The sequence below is a fragment of the Meles meles genome, chromosome 18 (genome assembly GCF_922984935.1).
Source record: "Meles meles chromosome 18, mMelMel3.1 paternal haplotype, whole genome shotgun sequence".
NCBI lineage: Eukaryota > Metazoa > Chordata > Mammalia > Carnivora > Mustelidae > Meles > Meles meles.
Genome location: NC_060083.1, coordinates 22,678,902 through 22,700,420, shown reverse-complemented (window position 1 = coordinate 22,700,420; position 21,519 = coordinate 22,678,902). Strand labels below are relative to the sequence as shown.

Sequence of the window (21,519 nt, the reverse complement as noted above, 5' to 3'; positions counted from 1 at the left end):
CGAACTCTAAGTTTAGAGAGCTTTCTTCAGCTTAATCCTTTTTTTCTTTTCTCTGACACAGTTGTGCAGTAATTGTGTGTGTGTGTGTGTTTTCCTTTCACTTCTTATGTACTTATAGGCAAAGTACTTCACTTAGTTATGGAAGACTGAAAGATTGAGTCTTTTTCTTTGTAGAGCTTAAGTAGAGGCAAAAGTACACAAGTTTATCAGGCAAGATTTTAAGTGTATACAGATAGAAATAGAAGACCTCAGTGGAAGGAGAATTTTTAGTGGAGTAAAGGTGGGAAGAGTAAATGCAGGGTATGTTTTCACGGAGGCAGGAGCATTTAATCTGAGTTTTGATGGATGGGGGAAGATTTTTTGACTTATGGAAATACAGAGAAGAGGAAGATAAAGAATAGCTAAGTTGGAGAATCCTGAGTAAATGCAAACAGTGAAAGGGTTCTGCTTTGGTTATGGTGAGGGGACATAAAATAGTAAGAAGGTAAGTTGCTGCCAGATCATCAGGTCGCTCTGGAGGCAGGTGTGAAGCCACTGAATATCAGGGAGATGGGGCTGGTGGAATGGAAGTGACTTAAACTGCATGGGAGAGGGACGAATGCCGAAATATTCCTAATTTCTGTGTACCTGAAAGAAATCATAAGTTGTTCTTAAGTCTGGGCTTCTAAATTTATAAAATAGTACATCAGCCTTTGTTTTATTTTACTGAAGAGCTTAAAAAACTGAGTTGGTATTATTGACCTGCATTCAGGTAGATTAATGTGGCACCAGTTTGTAAGGTAGATTGGAAGGCGTTTTTCTAATGAGCTCTTAGAATAGTCTAGGCAGAGGAGTAACAAGATTTTCCCATTTGTATTTGTAGTCATATGAATGTATTACTTACCTGAAAATAGATACTTAGTTTAAAAGGGGGATTTTAGGTTTGGGAGTGAGGAAGTTGATCTCCAAGGGTAGGAGAAGGCAGGAGACAAGTTATGGTTAATCCATCAAAGGGAAAGAGGACTTTTGTTTACAGAAGGATCTGAATACTAAATTTTCTCCTTTAAACACAGTGTTGAAGAAGTAAATTCATTACTGCATTTTACTATTACTGCTCCGTGATTGCTTATGGCATCACGCTGTCTTTCTCATAATCTTAGCTACAGGTGCCTAAAGATTTGAGTTTGGTTTCAGCCCTAGTTGAATTTCTTAGATTGGGGAAGGAGCCTTTTGTCCCCCTCTATAATATGGGACATACAGGAATGTTTGTAACAATTTAACATGGTTGTGAGATCCATTTTTTCCTAGTGACTTACCATTTTAGCATCCATATTAAGATGCTTGATTTTTCATTAAGTCTGCTTTTATGAGTGCAATAGTAATGAATTTACTTTGGTATTAGTCTGAAAGGTAACTTGTAAAGAATTTATAGAAGGTAAAATTTAACCCCCAGATTTTATTATTAGCTTACCTCCTGAAAGTGAGGGAAGAACCACCCATGCTATAAAAGCAGAAATTGTCTATTACTATCTTAGTAATAGCAGTTTCATTCCAAGCAACTTGAATTTGATATTTTACCTTCAGAGTAAACTAGATTAGAATAAGCATAGAAGTAGAAATGAACTAGAACCCAAAAGCAAACCTTGAAGCTCCAAGTTTCTAATGTATATATTTAGAGGTGGTCCAGACAGTTCTATTTAGTCTGGTTTGGTATAACTCCAAATTGGGAATATAAGATTGAAATTGATCCAGTGAAGGATCCTGAAAAGGTGATGACTTCTAACCACTTCAGTCAAATTTACCTGAAAGTAAGCTGTTATCAGGGTGCCTGGCTGGATCAGTCAGTCGAGCACAACTTTCAGTCAGTCTAGAGCTTGTGAGTTTGAGCTGCACATAGGGTGTAGAGGTTACTTTAAAAAAATTTTTTCTAGGATTTTATTTTTAAGTAATCTTTACCCCCAGGGTGGGGCTAGAACTCACAACCCCAGACCAAGAGTCACACACTCCACCAACTGAGACAGGCAGATGCCCCTAAAATTTTTTAAACAAAGATAATAAGCTGTTAATTCTCTGGTATAGTCAAAAATGGAAAAGGAAAGGGTGGGGAGAAGATTCTGACAGTCTTCTTTGCAAAAGAATAGGGAGGTACTATGGAGTGGTTGGGGAAGGAAATCAGAACAGCAAAACAGGTATGATGAGGTAGCCATCATTGATGAAGGATGGGAAGACAAAATCAGTGGTAAATTGACCTGGGGGAGGTTCTCAATTGTGGCAGTCCTCTTTTTTAGCCTTATATTTGACTGACTTTCTTTTTTGGTGGGGAGACATGCTTTTTATTTTGGTTTTTAGACTTTTTAAAAACTTAATATTTAGATAGAGTGTGTGCTTGTGTAGGGGCAAAGGGAAAGGGAGACAGAATCTCAAGGAGGCTGCCAGCCCAGAGCTGGACACAGGGCTCAATCCCATGACCCTGAGATCATGACCTAAGCCAGAATCAAGAATTGGCCGCCCAGGGGTGCCTGGGTGGCTCAGTGGGTTAAAGCCTCTGCCTTTAGCTCAGGTCATGATCCCAGAGTCCTGGGACTGAGCCCTGCATCTGGCTCTCTGCTCCACAGGGAGCCTGCTTTCTCCTCTCTCTCTCTGCCTGCCTCTCTGCCTCGTTGTGATTTCTCTCTGTCAAATAAATAAAATATTAAAAAAAAGAATTGGCTGCCCAACTGGCTGGGCCCTCCAGAACCACCCAGCCACATGCCCTGAGACATGTGCTTTTTTAAATGTTTTAAATATTTTTGGGGTGCATGGGTGGCTCAGTTGGTTAAGTGTCTGCCTTCAGCTCAGGTCATGATCCCAGGGTCCTGTGATCAAGCCCCACATCAGGCTCCCTGCTTGTTGGGGAGCCTGCTTGTCCCTCTCCAACCCTCCTCCCCTGCTCTTGCTAGCTCGCTCGCTCTCTCAAATAAATAAATCTTTAAGAAGTTTAAATGTTTTCAGAAGATTTTTTAGGATTGATTTTTTTTTTTTTTTTTTTAAACAGAGGAAGTGTGTGAGGGCAGGGAAGATGGGGAAGGCCAGAGAGAGAATCTTAAGCAGGCTCTTAGCCCAGCACAGAGCCAAGTGTGGGACTTGATCTCACCACCCTGAGATCATGACCTGAGCGCAAACCAAGATTCAGATGCTTAACCAATGGCCACCCAGGTGCCCCTTAAATGTTAATATTAAACTGGGACAATAGTATCATTCAGTTTTAAAAGTTAAAAAAAAAAAAAGGTCTCAATTTTAAACCTTTAACCTTAGCTTTAGTCTTTTTCTTTGAAGAATTAAATGCTGAATTTTTGGTTGGACCGTATGTAGTTGCTGTTTTTGTAGGTCAAAAATGGTTGAATATCAGTTTCGATGGACATAATACTACTTTGTTATATTTTTACTTCCTGACTGATTTATGAGTAGTATTTTGTTCAAATATTTACATATAGCACCAAGCTCTGTGGGAAGCAGTTGTGATAAGTAGATGAAAAGAGAGTATTCATGTCTTTAAGGAATTCAGTCTAATACGGAAACATACATGGAAGGAAATACATGACTAGTGTGACTGCTCTGTAGAAAAATACATAAAATGTGTGCGGAACGTAGAGAAACTCCTAAGGGGGATGGGAGGGTCAGAGAAGGCTAGTCAGGATTTAAAAAGAAGTGGAAATTGGTTTATTTATTGTACAAGGAAAGTCCTAACTATTTTAGGTGGAGAAAATGAAATAGTATTTGAACATGCTAGTCATTCAGAGTGATTCAAGGAAAGTGAGTGATATAAGTTTAAAAATCTTTAATTTAGTTGTCCAGTTTATTGATGTACAGCTGTGTCAAATGCTGGAAATTTTATACAAGACGAACAGATCTTGTCTCTGTAGGCCGTGAGAATCCATTGAAATGTTTTGGTCCCTTTCAGATTTATATTTTTAGAGGGAGAGAATGATAGCCATGGTGTAGAAGATAGAAGGTGAGACCTGATTAAGGGTGAGAGAAGCTTCTTAAAAAAAGATTACACGGGGGGTGGCGCCTGGGTGGCTCAGTGGTTTGGGCCGCTGCCTTCGGCTCGGGTCATGATCTCGGGGTCCTGGGATCGAGTCCCGCGTGGGGCTCTCTGCTCGGCAGGGAGCCTGCTTCCCTCTCACTCTCTCTACCTGCCTCTCTGCCTACTTATGATCTATTTCTGTCAAATAAATAAAATCTTAAAAAAAAAAAAAAAGATTACACGGCAGAAATGTTCGTAAGGTACCACTGCTGGAACAAGGCAGTGACATCTAGCTAGGGAAAAAGAGAGTGGCTAGAAAGTTAACAGTCTTAACTTTGAATAAGAATTTCCATAGTTGAACACTCCCTCCCTAAATTCTCTAATTTGCATTTCCATAACTACTCACTTTCCTCCTTTTTACATCTTCAGCATAACCTGCCTGGTATCATTCTCTTTTTCTCAAATGTTGGTGCTCTTTCAGTCTCCCTTTCATGCTACTCATACTCCTCTGAGTAATCTCATCCAATTCTGTCACTGTGTATTAAGCTCAAAACTTCAACTGCTTTTACTCTTGAGTTCAAACCACATATATTCAACATCACCACTCTAATCTTTGTATATGACACTGAATTCATTTTTTTCCAAACCCTGATGATTAGGTTATATGGATCCTGTCTCTAACATACCCATTTTTTCCTTTCTACCTCTAATACAACTGTCCTAATTTCTTCACTTTTGCAGTAACATTTACTGGGCTCTTTTTCTGTACAGTAGTCCCACCTTATCCGTGGTTTTGCTTTCCGCGGTTTCAGTTCCCCGCGGTCACTGTGGTCTGGAAGTAGATGATCCTTCTGAATCTTCAGAAGGTCAGTAGTAGCCTAACGCTATGTCACAATGCCTGTTGTCATTCATCTCACTTCATCTCATCACTAGGCATCTATTCATCTCACATCATCACAAGAAAAATGGTAAGTACAGTGCAGGAGGACACTTGAGAGAGACCACACTCACATAACTTTTTTTACAGTGTGTTTTTTATTGTTTTATTGTTAATCTCTTACTGTGCCTAATTTATAAATTAAACGTTATCATAGGCATGTATGTATAGGGAAAAACATAGTATATGTAGGGTTTGGTACTATTTGCAGTTTTAGGCATCCGCTGTTGTGGGGGGAAGGGTCTTGGAACCTCTCTCCTGATAAGGGGGATGACTGTACTATCGCTTCATCCATACTCTGCAATTACCTCTATTATTACCGATATTTAGTATAATAATCTCAGATATTTTCAGTGGCTTCCCTTCAGCTGTATGGTTTAAATAGGAAATTTTCCTTTGTATGTGCTTTTGTGCTATTCCCTGAGTAGCAGAATAGCATTTGTCTTTGTGTAAGTCTTTACTTCTTAGTGACTTTTAGCTCTGTTCCCTGAGTAGTATTCTTTGTCTAAATCTTTGTCTTAGTGACTTCCAGCCTTACCAAATAATTTTGACCACGAAAGCATAGGTTAGCAAACTTTTTTTAAAAAAATATTTTATTTATTTATTTGAGAGAGAGAGAGAGAGCATGAGTGAGGAGAAGGTCAGAGGGAGAAGCAGACTCCATGAGCTGGGAGCCCGATGCGGGACTCGATCCCGGGACTCCAGGATCATGACCTGAGCTGAGGGCAGTCGCTCAACCAATTGAGTCACCCAGGTGCCTCGAGGTTAGCAAACTTTTTATATGAATGACTAGTTAGTAAATATTTTTTAGGGTTTGTGAACCATGGGGTCAGTCTCTCCTTGCAATTCTAGTTACTTGATTCTGTCTTGGACACAACAACAGCCATGGCTAATATATAAAATGGGTGTGGCTTTGTTTCGAGAAAACTTGGTTTGCAAGAACAGGCAATGGGTAGAAATCAAGTTTGCTGACCCCTGCTTTAGCATACCTCCTCCTTGAATATCACCAAGGTTTGTTCATATTGATACTCCTATCTAGAAAAGCTGTTTCTTCTACTAAGCTCACGGAGCTAGAGCCTTTCTGGTTTCACATCTATATCCCTAGACCCTAAATAGTAGTTTTGAAACTACTTGAAATTTAGAACTTCTAAGTTATTGGGCATCTACTACAGGGAGCATTGTGATAGGGAGCTATGTAGGAAGTAGAAGTAGTCTGCTTTAGAAAATTGAATATTAAATTTTCTTCCTGATGAGGTTGTGTAACTAAATATTTGAAAAATTTTATATGGTAAAATTTAACATTTGGATGGTGGCAGTCTAAATTGCAGAATTTTAACAAAATCGCCTACTTTGATACATTTTCAAAGCAGAAACCATGACTTCCTGTGGCCATTTCTCAATAACTATTTGCATAATTGGGTGCTGGGATCCAACTTTAAAAAGAACTGGGAAGTAAAGACTTTGGGGAAGATGATGAGGGCAGTATTAGAAGTAGACTGTGTTACAACACTATATAGTTGAATGTGCCTTACATTGTTCAGCTTCTCTTACGGTAGTTAAAACAATTACACAGAGTAACTTGTTTTGTATTTAGAATCTGCATGGAGACGTTTGTAACTTCAAAAAGGGCAAAAATACAATTTTCTTCTTTCCTATATATTCTCTATTACTAGGTTTTTGTTAATTATGCAAACAATATCTAATTTATTCCCTTCTTTCTGATCTTCAGTTAAGTTTCATAGAAACTTAAAATTCTAATCAAGAACATCAAGTTGCTACTAGTTATAGAAGTATTTATTATTAAATAACTAGAAGGGGAATTGCATTAATTTTTCAGTTCAGCACTTCAGATAACATTGATTTATTTCTTGCTACAAGCTTGGTTGGCCATGGCTAATTTTTTAGCTAAGTCATACATCCCTTTACCTTCCTCAAAAAGCATAATCAGGGGCGCTTGGGTGGCTCAGTGGGTTAAAGCCTCTGCCTTCAGCTCAGGTCATGATCCCAGAGTTCTGGGATTGAGCCCCACATTGGCTCACTGCTTAGTGGGGAGCCTGCTTCCTCCTCTCTCTCTCTGTCTGCCTCTCTGCCTACTTGTGATCTCTGTCAAATAAATAAATAAAATCTTTAAAAAAAAAAAAAAAGGCATAATCAAATTCACTGCTTCAGAGCCCTTATTTCAGTGTAATAAGACTTTCTTACCAGAAATCATGTAAAATCTATGTTTAAAACCTAAAACCGAATCAGGATTAAGCTAAGTAAGTGATTTCAATCCATTAAAGAACTTGGGTGGTTTCAAACAGTTATATCTTGTCTTTAAAATTTTAAAGTACTTTTCTGGACTCTTGAGTGTAGTCCCTCCCCATCTCCTGCACCAAAAAAGGATGGTAGGGTAAGAGGCAGGTTGAGGTTTGTGATGGGGGAGGAGAAAAGGAAATGTTAAAGCATAGGTGGGTCAAAATGGAAAGTTTGGTTTTTTTTCAATATAATACAACTAAATACACATTTACCTTTACATTAAACATACTTAACAGTAATGAGCATTGAGTAATCAGTACATACAGAACTCAGGAATTTATTTGTTGGAAAATGTGGATTTCTGTACTTTCACTAAAAGAAAAAACATTTATCTTGGATTAATGTTTTTGAAGTCAGATCAACCAAGGAAAGGCTGATCTTTGGACTTCTTAAAATCTGCCATTCTGAAGTACAGAAATATTTAGGATAACAGCTCTAAAGACCATTTCAACTATTCCTAATTGTCTGAAACTAAATAGAAATTAGAGTGATAGATACGAGTGTCATGACTAGAATAACCTTCCTGCTTCATCTTCTTTTTTCCAGATTAAATTGATCACAATTCTCTCCCCTTAGATAGGAGATGGGGGTTTTCTTGCCAATCTTTGGATGGGTATCTGTCCAGTGATTTTTTTTTTTTTTTAATATTATTTATTTGACAGAGAAAGCACAAGCAAGGGGAGGAGCAGAGGGAGAGGGAGAAGCAGACTCTCCACTGATCAGGGACACCAGTGGCGGGGGCTTGATCTCAGAACTTGAGATTATGACCTGAGCCCAAGGCAGACGCTTAACCAGCTGAACTACCCAGGTGCCCCTGTCCAGTGATTAAAGCCCATAGCGTCCATCTGCTCTTGGACCAAGCGATAACTAGTGTATTATTTCCCAGTTTTTGTTTAATCAGGCATTTACTTTTTTTAAGATTTTATTTATTTATTTGACAGACAGAGATCACAAGTAAGCAAAGAGGCAGGCAGGGAAAGGGGGGAAAGCAGGCTCCCTACCGAGCAGAGAGCCCGATGCAGGGCTCAATCCCAGGACCCTGAGATCATGACCTGAGCTGAAGGCAGAGGCTTTAACCCACTGAACCACCCAGGCACCCCTAATTGGGCATTTATTTTGATACCTTGAATGCAGTGTTATCTGGATAATTAGTTTGAATATTAACCTATTGTTCCAAAAATAAAATTCTGACAAATTTTCAAAACTTAAGAATGAATTTGATGAGGGATAGAGGGGAGCAGAGAGAGTGTGATCTACCCTTCTCTGCCTCCAACCATAAACATAAAACAAAAAAAAATAATAATTTGATATTTATACACTTTTAGCCCTGGGGAGAGATTATGTTGACCCATGTCCAGATATATTCTATCTTATTGAGCTCCTGTTTTATTTTTCTTTAACTATAATTGGCCACTGATAAATTGTATGGAATACAATTACACAAAATCCAGTTATACAGAAGAAAATCACCTTTTTGTCTTCAGAATAACAGTTGTATGGCCATGGGAAGAACACTTACCCCGTAGTCACAGTTAGGTTCATTCCTGTTACTGTGTAGTCCTTGTTTACATTGTAAACCCAATAGAATATTTCCTTTCAAGGTATTGTAATTTCTATTTTCCTGTTCTTTGGTTCTTGTGGTATAGTAGTCATCTATTGTCTTACTCATCAAACCTTCAAATAAGCCTTCTGTGAAGCTTTCCGGAATGCTTCCAGATAGAATTTTTCTCTGTATGTCACTCTAGTTTGGTCATGTGCATATTTTCTTCACTGTAAGTTATCAAAGTAAGCACATTGTAATCACATTTCAGTGGAATTAGAGCAAATAAGGATTGTGTTTACTAATAAATGGGTATGGATTGGCATTTTGACCTTACGGGTTAAAAATAAAGAGTAGGTGTGGTTTGAAGAACACAGTCGCTTGCCTACAGCAAAGAGTGAAGTAAAATTTTAATAAGGCCTTTTAAACATCATGTTTAATCAAATTTGACTGCTTTATTCAGAAGACTTTTGGGTGCCATTGGGTTATGATGGATTGCCAAAAAATACTTAATTTTTAAATAACAATGAGCTGTTAAAAAAATACCACTTTATCTATGGCATGCTTCAGCATATCTTCACTATTTGTATAGATGGAATTGCTCTCTTGGTAGTTTAATTTCAGGCGGTAATTCGCTTTTCTTTTTTTTTTTTTTTAAGATTTTGTTTATTTATTTGACAAAAAGAGAGCACAAAGGAGAGAGAGATGCAGGCTCCCTGCTGAGCAGAGAGCCTGATACAGGTTAAGACGGTCGGATCATGACCTGAGCTGTGAAGTCAGGCACTTAACCAACTGAGCTGCCCAGGCGCCCCTATAATTCACTTTATATTATCAACTTAAGGCAATCCGAAAGACACTTCTTGAGAATTCCAAGAAAATAAGAATGTTTTATCTAAAATTTAGTAGAACTATGCCATTTCAACCCTACCTCCAGCCCGGTCTAGATTTTTTAGGTTTATCTTTTTTTAATTTTTATTTATTAGAGAAAGAGGTCAAAGTAGGCGGAGAGGCAGGCAGAGAGAGAGGGAGAAACAGGCTCCCCACTGAGCAGAGAGCCCGATGCGGGGCTCGATCCCAGGACCCTGAGATCATGACCTGAGCCGAAGGCAGAGGCTTAAACCACTGAGCCACCCAGGCGCCCCGGTTTTTTAGGTTTAAAGTGAAAATCATAGCTTTAAACTTTGCTATACAAAACTTAGTGTATAAAATAATGTTGTGTTTCTTTTTTTTTTTTTTTCTTTCTTTGCAGAAATGGAATCTGTTTGGAATTTGCAGAAGCAAGGTAAGAATGGTTAGCTTATCTAAAATGTTAGTACTAATGACTTACAGCATATGTTATGTTTGGGTAGGAATAACATAAACAGTGACCCATCAAGAAAATAGGCTTTACATTTTGAATTATTTAATAACTGCAGTTAAAATACATTTGCTACCATACCAGGATTGCTAAACATGGGATAACACTGTAAATGAAAAGAGTATATGAAAATACTGTGAACAACATTAATTTTTCCCCCCTCTGATTATGAAAGTAAGACAACATAAATATTTTTAATGTAGGAAACTAACATGAGTAAGTGTTTCCACTTATAGCCAGTCTTTATCTGTATTTGTGTGGTAGACAAGTAGTGGTATTCTAAGAACTGAAGTTCATAGTTCAGAAAAATATTGGCTGTTTTAGAAGCCTTATTTGGGCTGTATATTCTCTGAAATAGTAGATGGTTAAAAATCTAAAGAACAGCAAAGTAGCTTCCTTCATGAACCACATGTATAAGATGTGAATAGCAGGAAGACAAAGGGACTGAATAATCCACATCTGGATTGTTCGGAATTTTCAAAAAAAATTAAATTGGTTATTCTAACTGTGTGCTTTTCTGAATATGTTAAAATGTGGTAGCTGTGGAATACCTGAAATAAGGTAAGTTTCAGTCTGGAGTACTAGTCACTAATAGATCTGGGCTTTTAGAACCTTGTGACTGAATTGCATCCCATTTCCCATCCACTTTGCTAGCTAATATAAGTGAGAAAGGTCACTGTGTAAGCTAGAAAGTGGCAAGATTAAATGTACATTTCCTTGGGGGCACCTGGCTAGCTCAGTTGGAAGAGCATGGGGCTCTTAATCTCAGGGGTGTGAATTAGAGTCCCACGTTGGGTGTAGAGATTAGTTACAATAAAATCTTTAAAAAAAAAGGTAGGTTTCCCTGATTTTCAGGGATTGCTCCTCCTCCCATCTCTCATACTTATGTCAGGTCTTAACTTGTCTAACACAGCTGTGAAGATAACTAGCAAGCTCCTGAATTATTTTGAGTTGCTTTCTGTGTCCCTTCTTATTCAAAGGCAAACGAGAAAAAGTTAGACTAGAAAATATACTCTGCAAAATTAGACTTCCTATATTTACTGTAAAATGGCTATTAATTATTAAGAGCTAGCATTATCTTCATGCAGGTTGCTAGAGGATGGCTGTTACAGTCCTAGAAAGGATATTATCTCTGCACTAAGTTAGATTGACTATTAGGTTCAGGTGAGCTTGAGATCTTTAAAATTATTTTTAGGTCTTTATACTTTTCCATTAGGTGACAAATTTTATTGGTTTCCTATTTTGTATTAAAAGCATGTATTACTTTTAAAAGTTCTTAGGGGAAATGGTATGTAATAAAATGATTGCCTCTCCAGAAGAGGGGGAGCATACAGCTAAATAATTAGAATTTAGAATAGCACCTGAATCTTAGCTTATGGACATTGCAGAGAGTAAAGACTGGGGGTGCTGTGGGAAGTTTGGAGGAAGAAAGAAATAAGTCATGATTAGGACTGAATTGATAGTTCTGCCAATCTTAACTGGAAGTTTTTGGTGTTAGATGTGCCTTGAACAGTTCCTTATTAGACAGTCCATATCGGTTAAAGTAAATTTTGACTTCACTTTACTGAGAACAAAAGTTAATAAATCTGGGATGGCTGGGTGGCTCAGTCATTAAGCATCTGCTTTTGGCTCAGGTCCTGATCCCAGGGTCCTGGGATTGAGCCCTGCATTAGGCTCCCTGCTCAGCGGGAAGCCTGCTTCTCTCTCTCCCACTCCTTCTGCTTGTGTTCCCTCTCTCGGTCATAAATAAGTAAATCTTTGAAAAAAATAATAAATAAATGAATCCAAGTGTTTATTTTAGTATTGGATTATGAACGATTTAAGCTTTTATAATTGGGAGTAACACATAAATCCTTTTTATTTTTATTTTAAAGATTTTATTTATTTATTTGACAGAGATCACAAACAGGCAGAGAGGCAGGCAGAGAGAGGGGAAGAGAAGCAGGCTCCCTGCTGAGCTAAGCAGATGTGGGGCTCGATCCCAGGACCCTGGGACCATGACCTGAGCTGAAGGCAGCGGCTTTAACCCACTGAGCCACCCAGGCACCCCCACATAAATCCTTTTTAACTGAACTCAGCCCCTCTCTAATCTGTAGGAATTGTAGCCCTCACTGGCTTAGAGGACACTGTTGCTCGAAATCCTTTGGGATGCCGAACTGTTGGGTCCTGGAAAAGTAGATCATTATGTGTATTAATACAAAGAAGTTGTCTTTATTTTTTTTATTATTATCTTTTTTTTTTTTTTAAGATTTTATTTATTATTTGTGAGAGAGAGAGAGAGCAGGCACAAACGGGAGGAGAGGCAATGGAGGGAGAAACAGGTTCCCCCTGAGCAGGGAGCCCAATGCAGGGCTCAATCCCAGGACCCTGGGATTATGACCTGAGCCCAAGGCAGACGCTTAACCAACTGAGCCATCCAGGTGCCACGAGAGAGACAATCTTAAGCAGGCTCCACACCCAGCGCAGAGCCCAAGGTGGAGCCCAAAACAGGGCTCAGTCTTAACCCTGAGATCATGACCTGAGCCAAAATTGAGTCAGACACTTAACTGACTGAGCCACCCAGGTGCCCAAAGAAGTGGTCTTTAAATTGTGTTTTTGTAAAAAGGAGGCAGCTAAAATGATGATGGTTATTTAGAATATGGGCGGGCTTTTTGGCATTCCAGACCTTATTTTTATTTATATATCTATTTCTTAACCTTCTCTCCAGATCCCAAAAGGATAATCACTTACAATGAAGCCATGGATAGTCCAGATCAATGAAGGACCAGACTGCCTATTTGTAACCTTTCTGCAGCATTAGAGCCACCGTTCATGGGGGACACAAGGCTTTTATGCTCCTAGATCTTCAACGCAGCAGAGGAACCATAAGTAGAATCACAGGATAATATATACAAATATATATATATACATATATATATATAGTTATTTAAAAAAAAAAGGCAACTGAAAGTAATTAGACTTCTTAAGGAATCAAATTTATTTCAAGAGACTACACAAGGTTATTTAATCTCCGGTACTGAATAGTTTTGTTTTTTTTGTTTTTTCTTTTGTTAGTTTTTGTTTTTAAGTGTGAATGCAAGTGATTAATGAATACAGACTTATTAACAAGCGTGGTTCTAAAGTTCCTGCTGTCATCAACTTGGGCAACAAATGACCCACTGGAAAGGCAAATCCACTTAAAAGATCTCTGTATCTTGTTCTGTGACTAAAGTGGTACACTAATCACGGGGCACCCAGAATGATTCACCATTTTCCCCCACTCCTCCCTTGGTCTTTTGGTTATACTTAGAGCCCTGCGAGAATGCTGGATAAAAATGCCTTGAAGTTTGCAGGGGTGTATTTTTTTTCTTTTTTTCTTTTCTTTCTTTCCTTTTTTTTTTTTTTTTTTTTTTTTTTTTTTTTTTTAGCGAATATGATTTGCATGTCTTGCCAGGAGTTAAACAGCCTCTATGGGGGTGTTGGGGAAATATTTTCTTTTACTTTTATTTTTTGTGGGGTGGGAATAGGGGAGGGCATTGACGTTCTATAATTCTGGAATAGTTGGTGGTATATAGTTCACTTGGCTTTGGTTACATATTGGACTTCAACAAGTGAAGAACCCATGAGTGTCATTTAAGGAAAAGTTACAGAGCAAACAATTGGCTTTAGGTATTTAATACAAGAAGATAATTCCTTTGCCCATATTTTAATGTAATTGTGTAAGTGGGAGCAAAAATATATTCTGCTTTTCAACTGTAGGTGCTCCAGACTTGCTCTCTGTCACTAACACTAAATGTGCTGTTTTCCTTGTTTTTCATTGAACATCTAAAGAGAAACTTCTGTACCTTTCTGTAAATTCTCTTTTAATTTCTCAGAAATATCTAAAAGGGGAAGAAAAATTTCCATGAAAATTATAAAACTTTCATGTTTTTAGCCAGTGAGGAGGTAATAAACCCTGCCTGTAGAAGGTGTTTTCATGCAAACTATACTTCTGAGCTTATTAGCTTCTAATTATATCTTAATAAATATATTTTATTACTAGAGCAAAATGGGTTTTTTAAGGAAAATAATGTGAAATTCTGGAAATTTTCTTTTGGGCAGAGAAGAGCATTAGCCCTGTCTTATCATCACATTGCCATCCTGTTGCACTGCAGCTTGTATATAGCATGCTAAAATAAATTTGTGTGTGTGTGCAGAAACTAAGGGTCCAATTTAAGATTGGGTGATGTTAGTGGCATAAAAACAAGTTCTCTGGCCTGACATAGCATCACATTACACACACACACACACACACACACACACACACACAGAAATTAGTATATCCATGTATGTCAAATACAGGTTAAAATAGCAGGGCATTTATATAGAGAGGTGTAGTCTTCTAATAAAAGTAGACTGGATCTCCTGGGGTTATTTGGGGGAGAAGGTACCTACTTTTGCTCAAACCCTTTGCTTAAGAAATGTCCAGTTTGGAGCGACTGTTAGTATGGATGCGTTTTCTTGTTTTGTTGATTATTTGAGACTTTTAACAAGTAGTTTGTGAAAGAAGCTGTTGGGCTCGACATAGAGTAGAGAAAATATCTTTAGTCTGGATTTCTGCCCTGCTTAGATTTTTAAAAGTATAAGCATGGATTGCCAATTCCACTTGATGTAAACAAAACTTTTTATACATAATATATATATATAATAACTTATTGTATCAGTCCAGGTTCAGAAACTTGTGGTAGGCCAGTTCCAGATAGTTTCATTTCACCTGTAAACTGTATCACTTTTACTGATATTGTAATTTTCAAATGTATAATATGTTTACAGATGTGCCCTGCATTTAGTCTGCCTTGTTCCTATTTTGATTTTTGTTGAGTCTCCTGCCTGCTTGCCAAAAGCTAGGATGCTTCAGGCCCATGTACAATTGAAAGCAGAGGCATCCTTGAGCTTTAAAAGCATTGAACAAACTGGAAATTGCAACATACCACATACTGAAGTGAAAGAAGTCTGTGTTTTTGTGTTTTTTTTTTAAATAAAAATTTTCAAAAAGTTAAAAAAAAAAGATATAAGGTTGATTAAAGGACAAAAAGGCTCCAGTTTGTTTTATAGGTTTTAAAGTTCTGCTGTGTGTTCAATTGCCTTGTGTAACCACTTGTCGCCTTAGGGCCAGATTCCCCCTGCACCTCCTCCCTTTTTTTAAATGTCCATTTTGCTTGCCTGGAATTTAAAAGCTCTTCTGTCTCACAACTCACAAGAAACTTTCTGGGTTTGTGACGTAGAGGTTGAATGAATATATATATTTAAAAAGGAAAAAAAAAAAAAAAACCAGCCCCCATCTGAATTGGGCTTTTTAACTTAGAAGTAACGCTTAAAAAATACCTTTAGAAATCTCTTGTTGCTTTCCTATTTCCCTTCCATATAGCCCTCAGGCCTCCATGTTTAGAGAAGCCAAAAAGAGAATGTATCCCTTATCTGTTTGTCCAAAGGTTTTTGAGAGTCTCACTTCTAAATGAAACAATGCAACATTTCACCTTGATTTTCTCCACTGAAATTTCCTTAATTATATGGTTAGAGGTATATAGTTAGGAATGTCTCTTTTTGGGAACCCTAGTGCCCCATCATATTAATTGTCAGTATTTTTGGGCATTGGGTTAATGGACTTAATTGCCTAGGTACAAGCAGGACTTTGGGACAAATCTCCTTTGTGCTGTTTGGTAACACTTGTCGCAATCTTTCTCCTTAGGTCCTCACACAATTCCTTACAGAGCACTTATTAAAAAAAATCTTAAGAGTTGATCTGTTTTCTGATTATTTTTGTGTAAGCTTCTAAACAAACTTCAGCTGTGATTAATTTAGCACATTTAAATAACATAATGTGTTATTGTTTGGTATAAAGAATTTTCCTTCAACTCAGAGTATTAGTACTGTAGCATAAACCAAATACAGTCTAGAGGGGATTTTTAACATCCCTCCATTATAAAGACTGAAAAAGGAGTGTGTGTGTGTGTGTGTGTGTGTGTAGTGTGTGTGTGTGTGTGTGAGGGACAGAGGGAGATAGTAAAAATTAGTAAATGAATGTGTGTAAGACATATTAGTATTCAGAGAATGAACTTGTATTTATTTTGTGCCATTTGTTTTCATTACACAGAATAAAAGTCAGGTGGTTTTAATCCTTAAAAGGGTAGTATTTGAAAAATGGCACTAAGAATGAAATCATGACCTATTTTTTTAATAGCTATGAAGATACTAATTATGGGTGAAGATTTCTTTTTAAATCTGTCTTGATTGTAGGCTTCTGTGTCACATACCACTCTTCTTGTAGAGTCTAGAATAATTCCCCTTCCCCACAAAAGACAGGGTGTATTTATCTTTCTCTTTATTCACCCCCACTTTGCTGAACTGAAGTTAATTGCATAGCCTTTCCTCTGACTTTCTTAGTAATGAACTTTGACGTAAAGTATATTTACAGCATCTGTAGTTAGCCCCGCCTCCTCCTTTCTGGGAGGGGATAGACAATAATTAGGAATTTGTTAATGCCAGTTGTTTTTTCTTCGAATAAATGGTTGGAGAAGGTATCTCCATTTTAGAATTTTGCTGTCCTTCTTAATCACCTGCTTATCTACTCATTGAGAATTTGCAAAAACTTTATAAAGGAAAAAAAGTGCTGCATTGGTTTTTCAAATAACAGTTTCTAGGGACAGTATGGCAAACCTCAGTTATGAGTATTGTCCACAGTACAAAATGTGTTTCATCACAAAACATTACCATAGCAGTGGTAGATTTATATTTGGTTTAGTCTTGTTGCTAACCCAACTGGAGGCCTCTAATGGTTTATCTTGAAAACTTTCAAACACAAAAAGCCATTTAGTGTGAAATTTTATGTCATATCCAATGGCCACAGGCAAGGAAACCTGGAGGAGGACTTACTTTAAATTGTTAAGTAAGGAGGGAGTCATTTTGTCTAGGCTATTTTCAGAGAAAAAGATTTGAAAGTCCCATTTCCAAGGATTAGGAGTATAGTTACACCACTGGACTATATCCTTGACACATGATCCTCGTATACCTATGCTAACTGCAAAATAGACTAGTAGGACAGGTACATATTCGGGATAGTTTTTAAAATCAGGTCTGTCATGACAATGTTGTACTAGTTGACTTAGATTCTGACTGGGCAGTGTCCATTGATAATCCTACCCAAAACTGAACTGCTGCATTTTGAAAGGGGTAGGATTTGCTCATCTTTTCCTCCCCAAAGTATTGATACTTGTTTAAAAGGGAGGGTCAGAGGACATGTATAATAGCTGCTCTAAGTTTGCAGATGCATAGGTTATCATTAGTTCTTAATGCTGATGTTATTTTTATTAATGTGATTAATCAGCAGAGCACCAGGATTATTTTATGGTGAGAAAGATGGGCTTATGCTTTGAGTATCTTAAAATGTTCTTTTTAAGTACACTTAAATCTTCTCAGATGCATGAGAGCCAGGACCACCCTGGGTTGGTTTAAAGAATGATAAATCATTGGTTCCCCTCAAATGCACTGCTTTACTGAGTTTTAAATTAAATTTCACACTGTTTTGCCACTCAATAAGAATAAATAGAATTTTAAGTTGTCTGTGTAATAGAAACACCCGGTGAAGCATGAATGGTATGTTGCTTTTGCATTACTGGGAGTGTCAAATAGCAATTACGGGCGAGAAACCTATGGAACAGCCATCCTCGCATGTTGGGATTGCTGATTCAGACTTCCCTATTTATCCATAAAATTTTGCTTATGTCCAGAGTTCTAAAGCCATTTTATAATACTGCAGTATCCCTTTTCTACAGCCTTACTAAAATAGCTACAAACATATTCCAGTCATTTACACTTTCATTGTATATCAAAGTTTATACAGACCAAGAAACCAACTTGAGGTAAATTACATAGCTTTCCATATACCCTTTTTTTTCCTCAGGTGCTAAACAAAGGCTCCAAAAAAATGGATACTGCTTTAGTAATGTCTTTTATTCTTAAACATTTCTTTTGCTAGATGTAAAGATTTGGTGTTAAAAATGGTTTTAATATGTAAATATGAGTGAATGCCTTTAGTTTGCCCCTCTTTGTCTATTATTAGTCTATTTCATTTATCCTCTATAGAGGAGGATCCTTTCATAATCTTGAATACATTTCATTAGGAGTTGTTGCATTTCTTAGAGTGAAAATACAACTGTTTTCTGTCTTGGATAATCCTGCTGCTGCTATGAGAAACTGAAAATCAAGAATGTGATGCACTTTTTACATTACTATATACCATACCTTTATAAGTTGCTTTGAATACCTTTCCTGTAGCACAGCCACTAACAAAAGTGAATGAATTAAAATTTTTTCTTCAGGAGGGAATTAGTACAAATAAACTATTTATGATATTGGCCTGTGAAGGGCAATAACTTAGGAAAATAAAAATTGTTAGTATTACACTTTTTGGCCTTAAAATGTCTTCTACTACTGAAAATCTTAAATCTTAGTTTTGTTTCTATTTCCTCTCTCTGCCTCAAAAAGAGGATTTGGGAAGAACGGTTTAAAGGAAGTATCATTGGTTTGTTGCTGATTTATCTTGTAGAAAGTAAAACAACTGTCTACTATATAAGCCTGGGGAGTTTTATTTGTATACAGAGGAGAAATAATGCCATCCGGAGCCAATCAGATTTAGTGTAATCAAATTAATCAAAACTCAACTATTCTCCTTCTCTTAGTATGTTTTTACTTAGCAAAGAAAAACTTTAGTAGGAATGCTGCTTGACGAGAGGAAAAGTCATTTCTCAAGCACATACCCAAACTTGAAGGAGACTTAACCCAAAATGGAGGAGAAAACACCAAATGTGGTGGAGGAATATGAGAAAGATAAGTGGTCCAAAGCTATCTGGTTCTATTTTGATGTTGCCAATATTGCCAAGCCAAAATTTTAATTTGCTTATTTAATATGTTTGTTGGCCAGAGATCTATTTTTATATCAATGTGCCTTGCATGTATATTTAAAAAAATTTGGAAAGGCCATGTAGTAATGCCTGAGATAGTTGATGGTTCTTAACCACCTCACTAATTCTTATGCAGTATGAAATGCTCATTCTATCGCCCAACTGGTGCTCTCTGTTTAAAGTTATAGATCTTGTCACAAACTGGAACTATTTTATAAACTGGGGAAGTGATTTAATTTACTTTTTTGTTGTTGTTTCTTTTTTTGTTCTTAATCTGTTAGTGGCTGTTCTGTAGTGGGAAATAGTAAAAGGATTCTTCACTCCCTTTCCCTACCCCCTCAGCACCTTCTTCAAGTAATGTGATGACACCATTTCTTGTGTGCTTTGAAAAAAGTTTCAGCTTGCTGTCTCCTTTAGTGTTATTTAAAAAAGTGTTATAAAAAGCATTGTTTGCAAAATCTAGGGAGATAATGGAGTCCACTTTAATTTGGAATTCTTTGTGAGCTATGATCCAAGTTACTGGCTCTTTCCAACTTAAAAATTTTTATTGTTAAAGCACCTTGGCTTAGAAAATTTTAAGTATTTATGTCTGCAACAATTGTCTCAAAATAATGAACTGTGCAATTCTTGTCATTAAAAAAAAAAAAAAAAGATCTGAACTCTCCCTAATGTGACTTGTTAGTTTCTCTGTATTTCCTGCCAGTGTAAATGTGAAAAGCTTTGCTTGCATTACGTTTTAGAAATGCATTTTGCACACTCGAATTTTGCTGAAGCTCCATGAAAAGGTTAGATCTTAGTAGATGAATAAAGCTATGCACATGTTTTGAAAGTTTAATTTGTGTGTCATTACCAAAAGTGACCTATCCTTATTACTTTGCTGTTCTTAGCTTTACCATCATTAGAAACGTGGCTCAAAGTAATAGTTCTGGGCTAGCTCATCAGTAGAACTAGAAGAGAGAAAACTGGCACCTAATTTAATAAACTTCAGTTTAAATGAGAGCTGGGCTTGTATCTACTAAAGGGCTTTTCTTGAAACAGGGCAGTTTTATCAGCTTTACAAACTTTTGGATGCTCTTACTTCCTCGCGGAAACTTTGGTTTATTTGATCAAATAGAAATGGGAGGTAACTCAAATAGGAGGGGAGGACCTTTGCCACATGGAGTTCTGTGACAATTCTGTGTCTTAAGCCTGATTTAAAGGTATGATAACCATTTTCCCTTTATTGCTTTAGTATATGTTTGGTTTTACTGAATGAATGACTTAAGATTAGAATCATTCAGCTGTTTAAATATCAAAGCACAGGTTGTTTTAAAGATAATGTGTATCTTTTAAAAATTGCCCAAGCTGATTAGAATAACGTTAGAAACTGGGCGAATTTGGTTAAACTGCTGCAGTCTGCATGTACTAAATAGCTTTACTTCACATGGATGTGTACTTTCAACGATTGTGTAGATGTACTTGCCAGGTTTGTCAAATGTTTTAAAAGATTGTTTTGTAATCTCCTTAGAACTTTCATAGAAGAGGCTAAATAAGTAGAAGATAATAATGGTATTTTCCCCATGCTCCTAGATATAAAAGAAATATTTCTGATTTGTACGTTTTTTTTCTATGTTGAGAGGAGGGTTACTTCTCTATCATCAAGTGTGCTCTTGATGTATGTTGTTGACTTTCAGAACAGCAAACCCTTCCTTCTGAAAGTGACAGTCAAAAACGAAATCTAGTAGTCAAGATTGGAAATGCAGTCCATCGTGCCTGGCCTTAAAAGGCAGAAATAAGGGAGTGTAGCATCGTCTTGATGGCGGGGCTACTCCTCAGCATCTGTCAGTAGTTCACTTATGTTTAGTCTTAGAACATGTTGAAGGAGCGAAGTAGTTTTTGTGTCTTGTGTGCACCGGCACTTAGGAGTTGTGTTACCTCTTCTTAATCTGCGGGAAAGGATAACTAGTGGACTACAGTTACGTTGGAGGATGTCTTTCCTTCCCTCTCCCAATTAAAAAAGTTCTTTTCCAGTGTTTGTTTTGCCCAGTCAGAAAGATCGGCCTTTTCTAGATAAAAGAACAATGGCCAGAAATTTATCCTTTTGCTAATGCTTAGGTATTTGCCATAGCTGTTTCTGATGTCCTGGATTCTGAGGAAGCGTCAGTTACACGATGATCTTCCTTTATTGATGTCTTACTCCATGTTCAGTGTTTTAAAAATATAAATTACAAACACTCTACATCCATACCCAGATTTACTTATTTTATCAGAAAAAAACCTTGAGAAATTTGTAGATCAAAGTAAGAGAAAATTAAGTGTACATTGTTGAATAAAAAATTTTAAAGTTTCTGAGGTGTATGTGTTATCTTTTGTGTGCTTTAAGTTTTTTAAGAATCTGAAAACTAAGATGGTGAGACACGGATAATGATGATACTTTTTCAAAGGGTCAAATGTACAAAATAAGTCTTAAGTGTACCATGGTCATATGTCATTGTATTAAGACAA

General features: G+C 37.1%; 1 protein-coding gene across 1 annotated transcript in view; it reads left to right on the top strand.

Annotated features, from left to right (window-relative positions):
* The window catches only part of NUFIP2 (nuclear FMR1 interacting protein 2), a 32,623-nt gene extending 11,262 nt beyond the window's left edge, over positions 1-21,361 (top strand). The window contains exons 3-4 of the mRNA XM_045984448.1: positions 10,010-10,042; positions 12,825-21,361. Coding sequence (XP_045840404.1) covers positions 10,010-10,042; positions 12,825-12,877 — 86 coding nt within the window. The 3' untranslated portion in view covers positions 12,878-21,361. The remainder of the gene's footprint in view (positions 1-10,009; positions 10,043-12,824) is intronic.
* Positions 21,362-21,519: the final 158 nt, after the last annotated feature.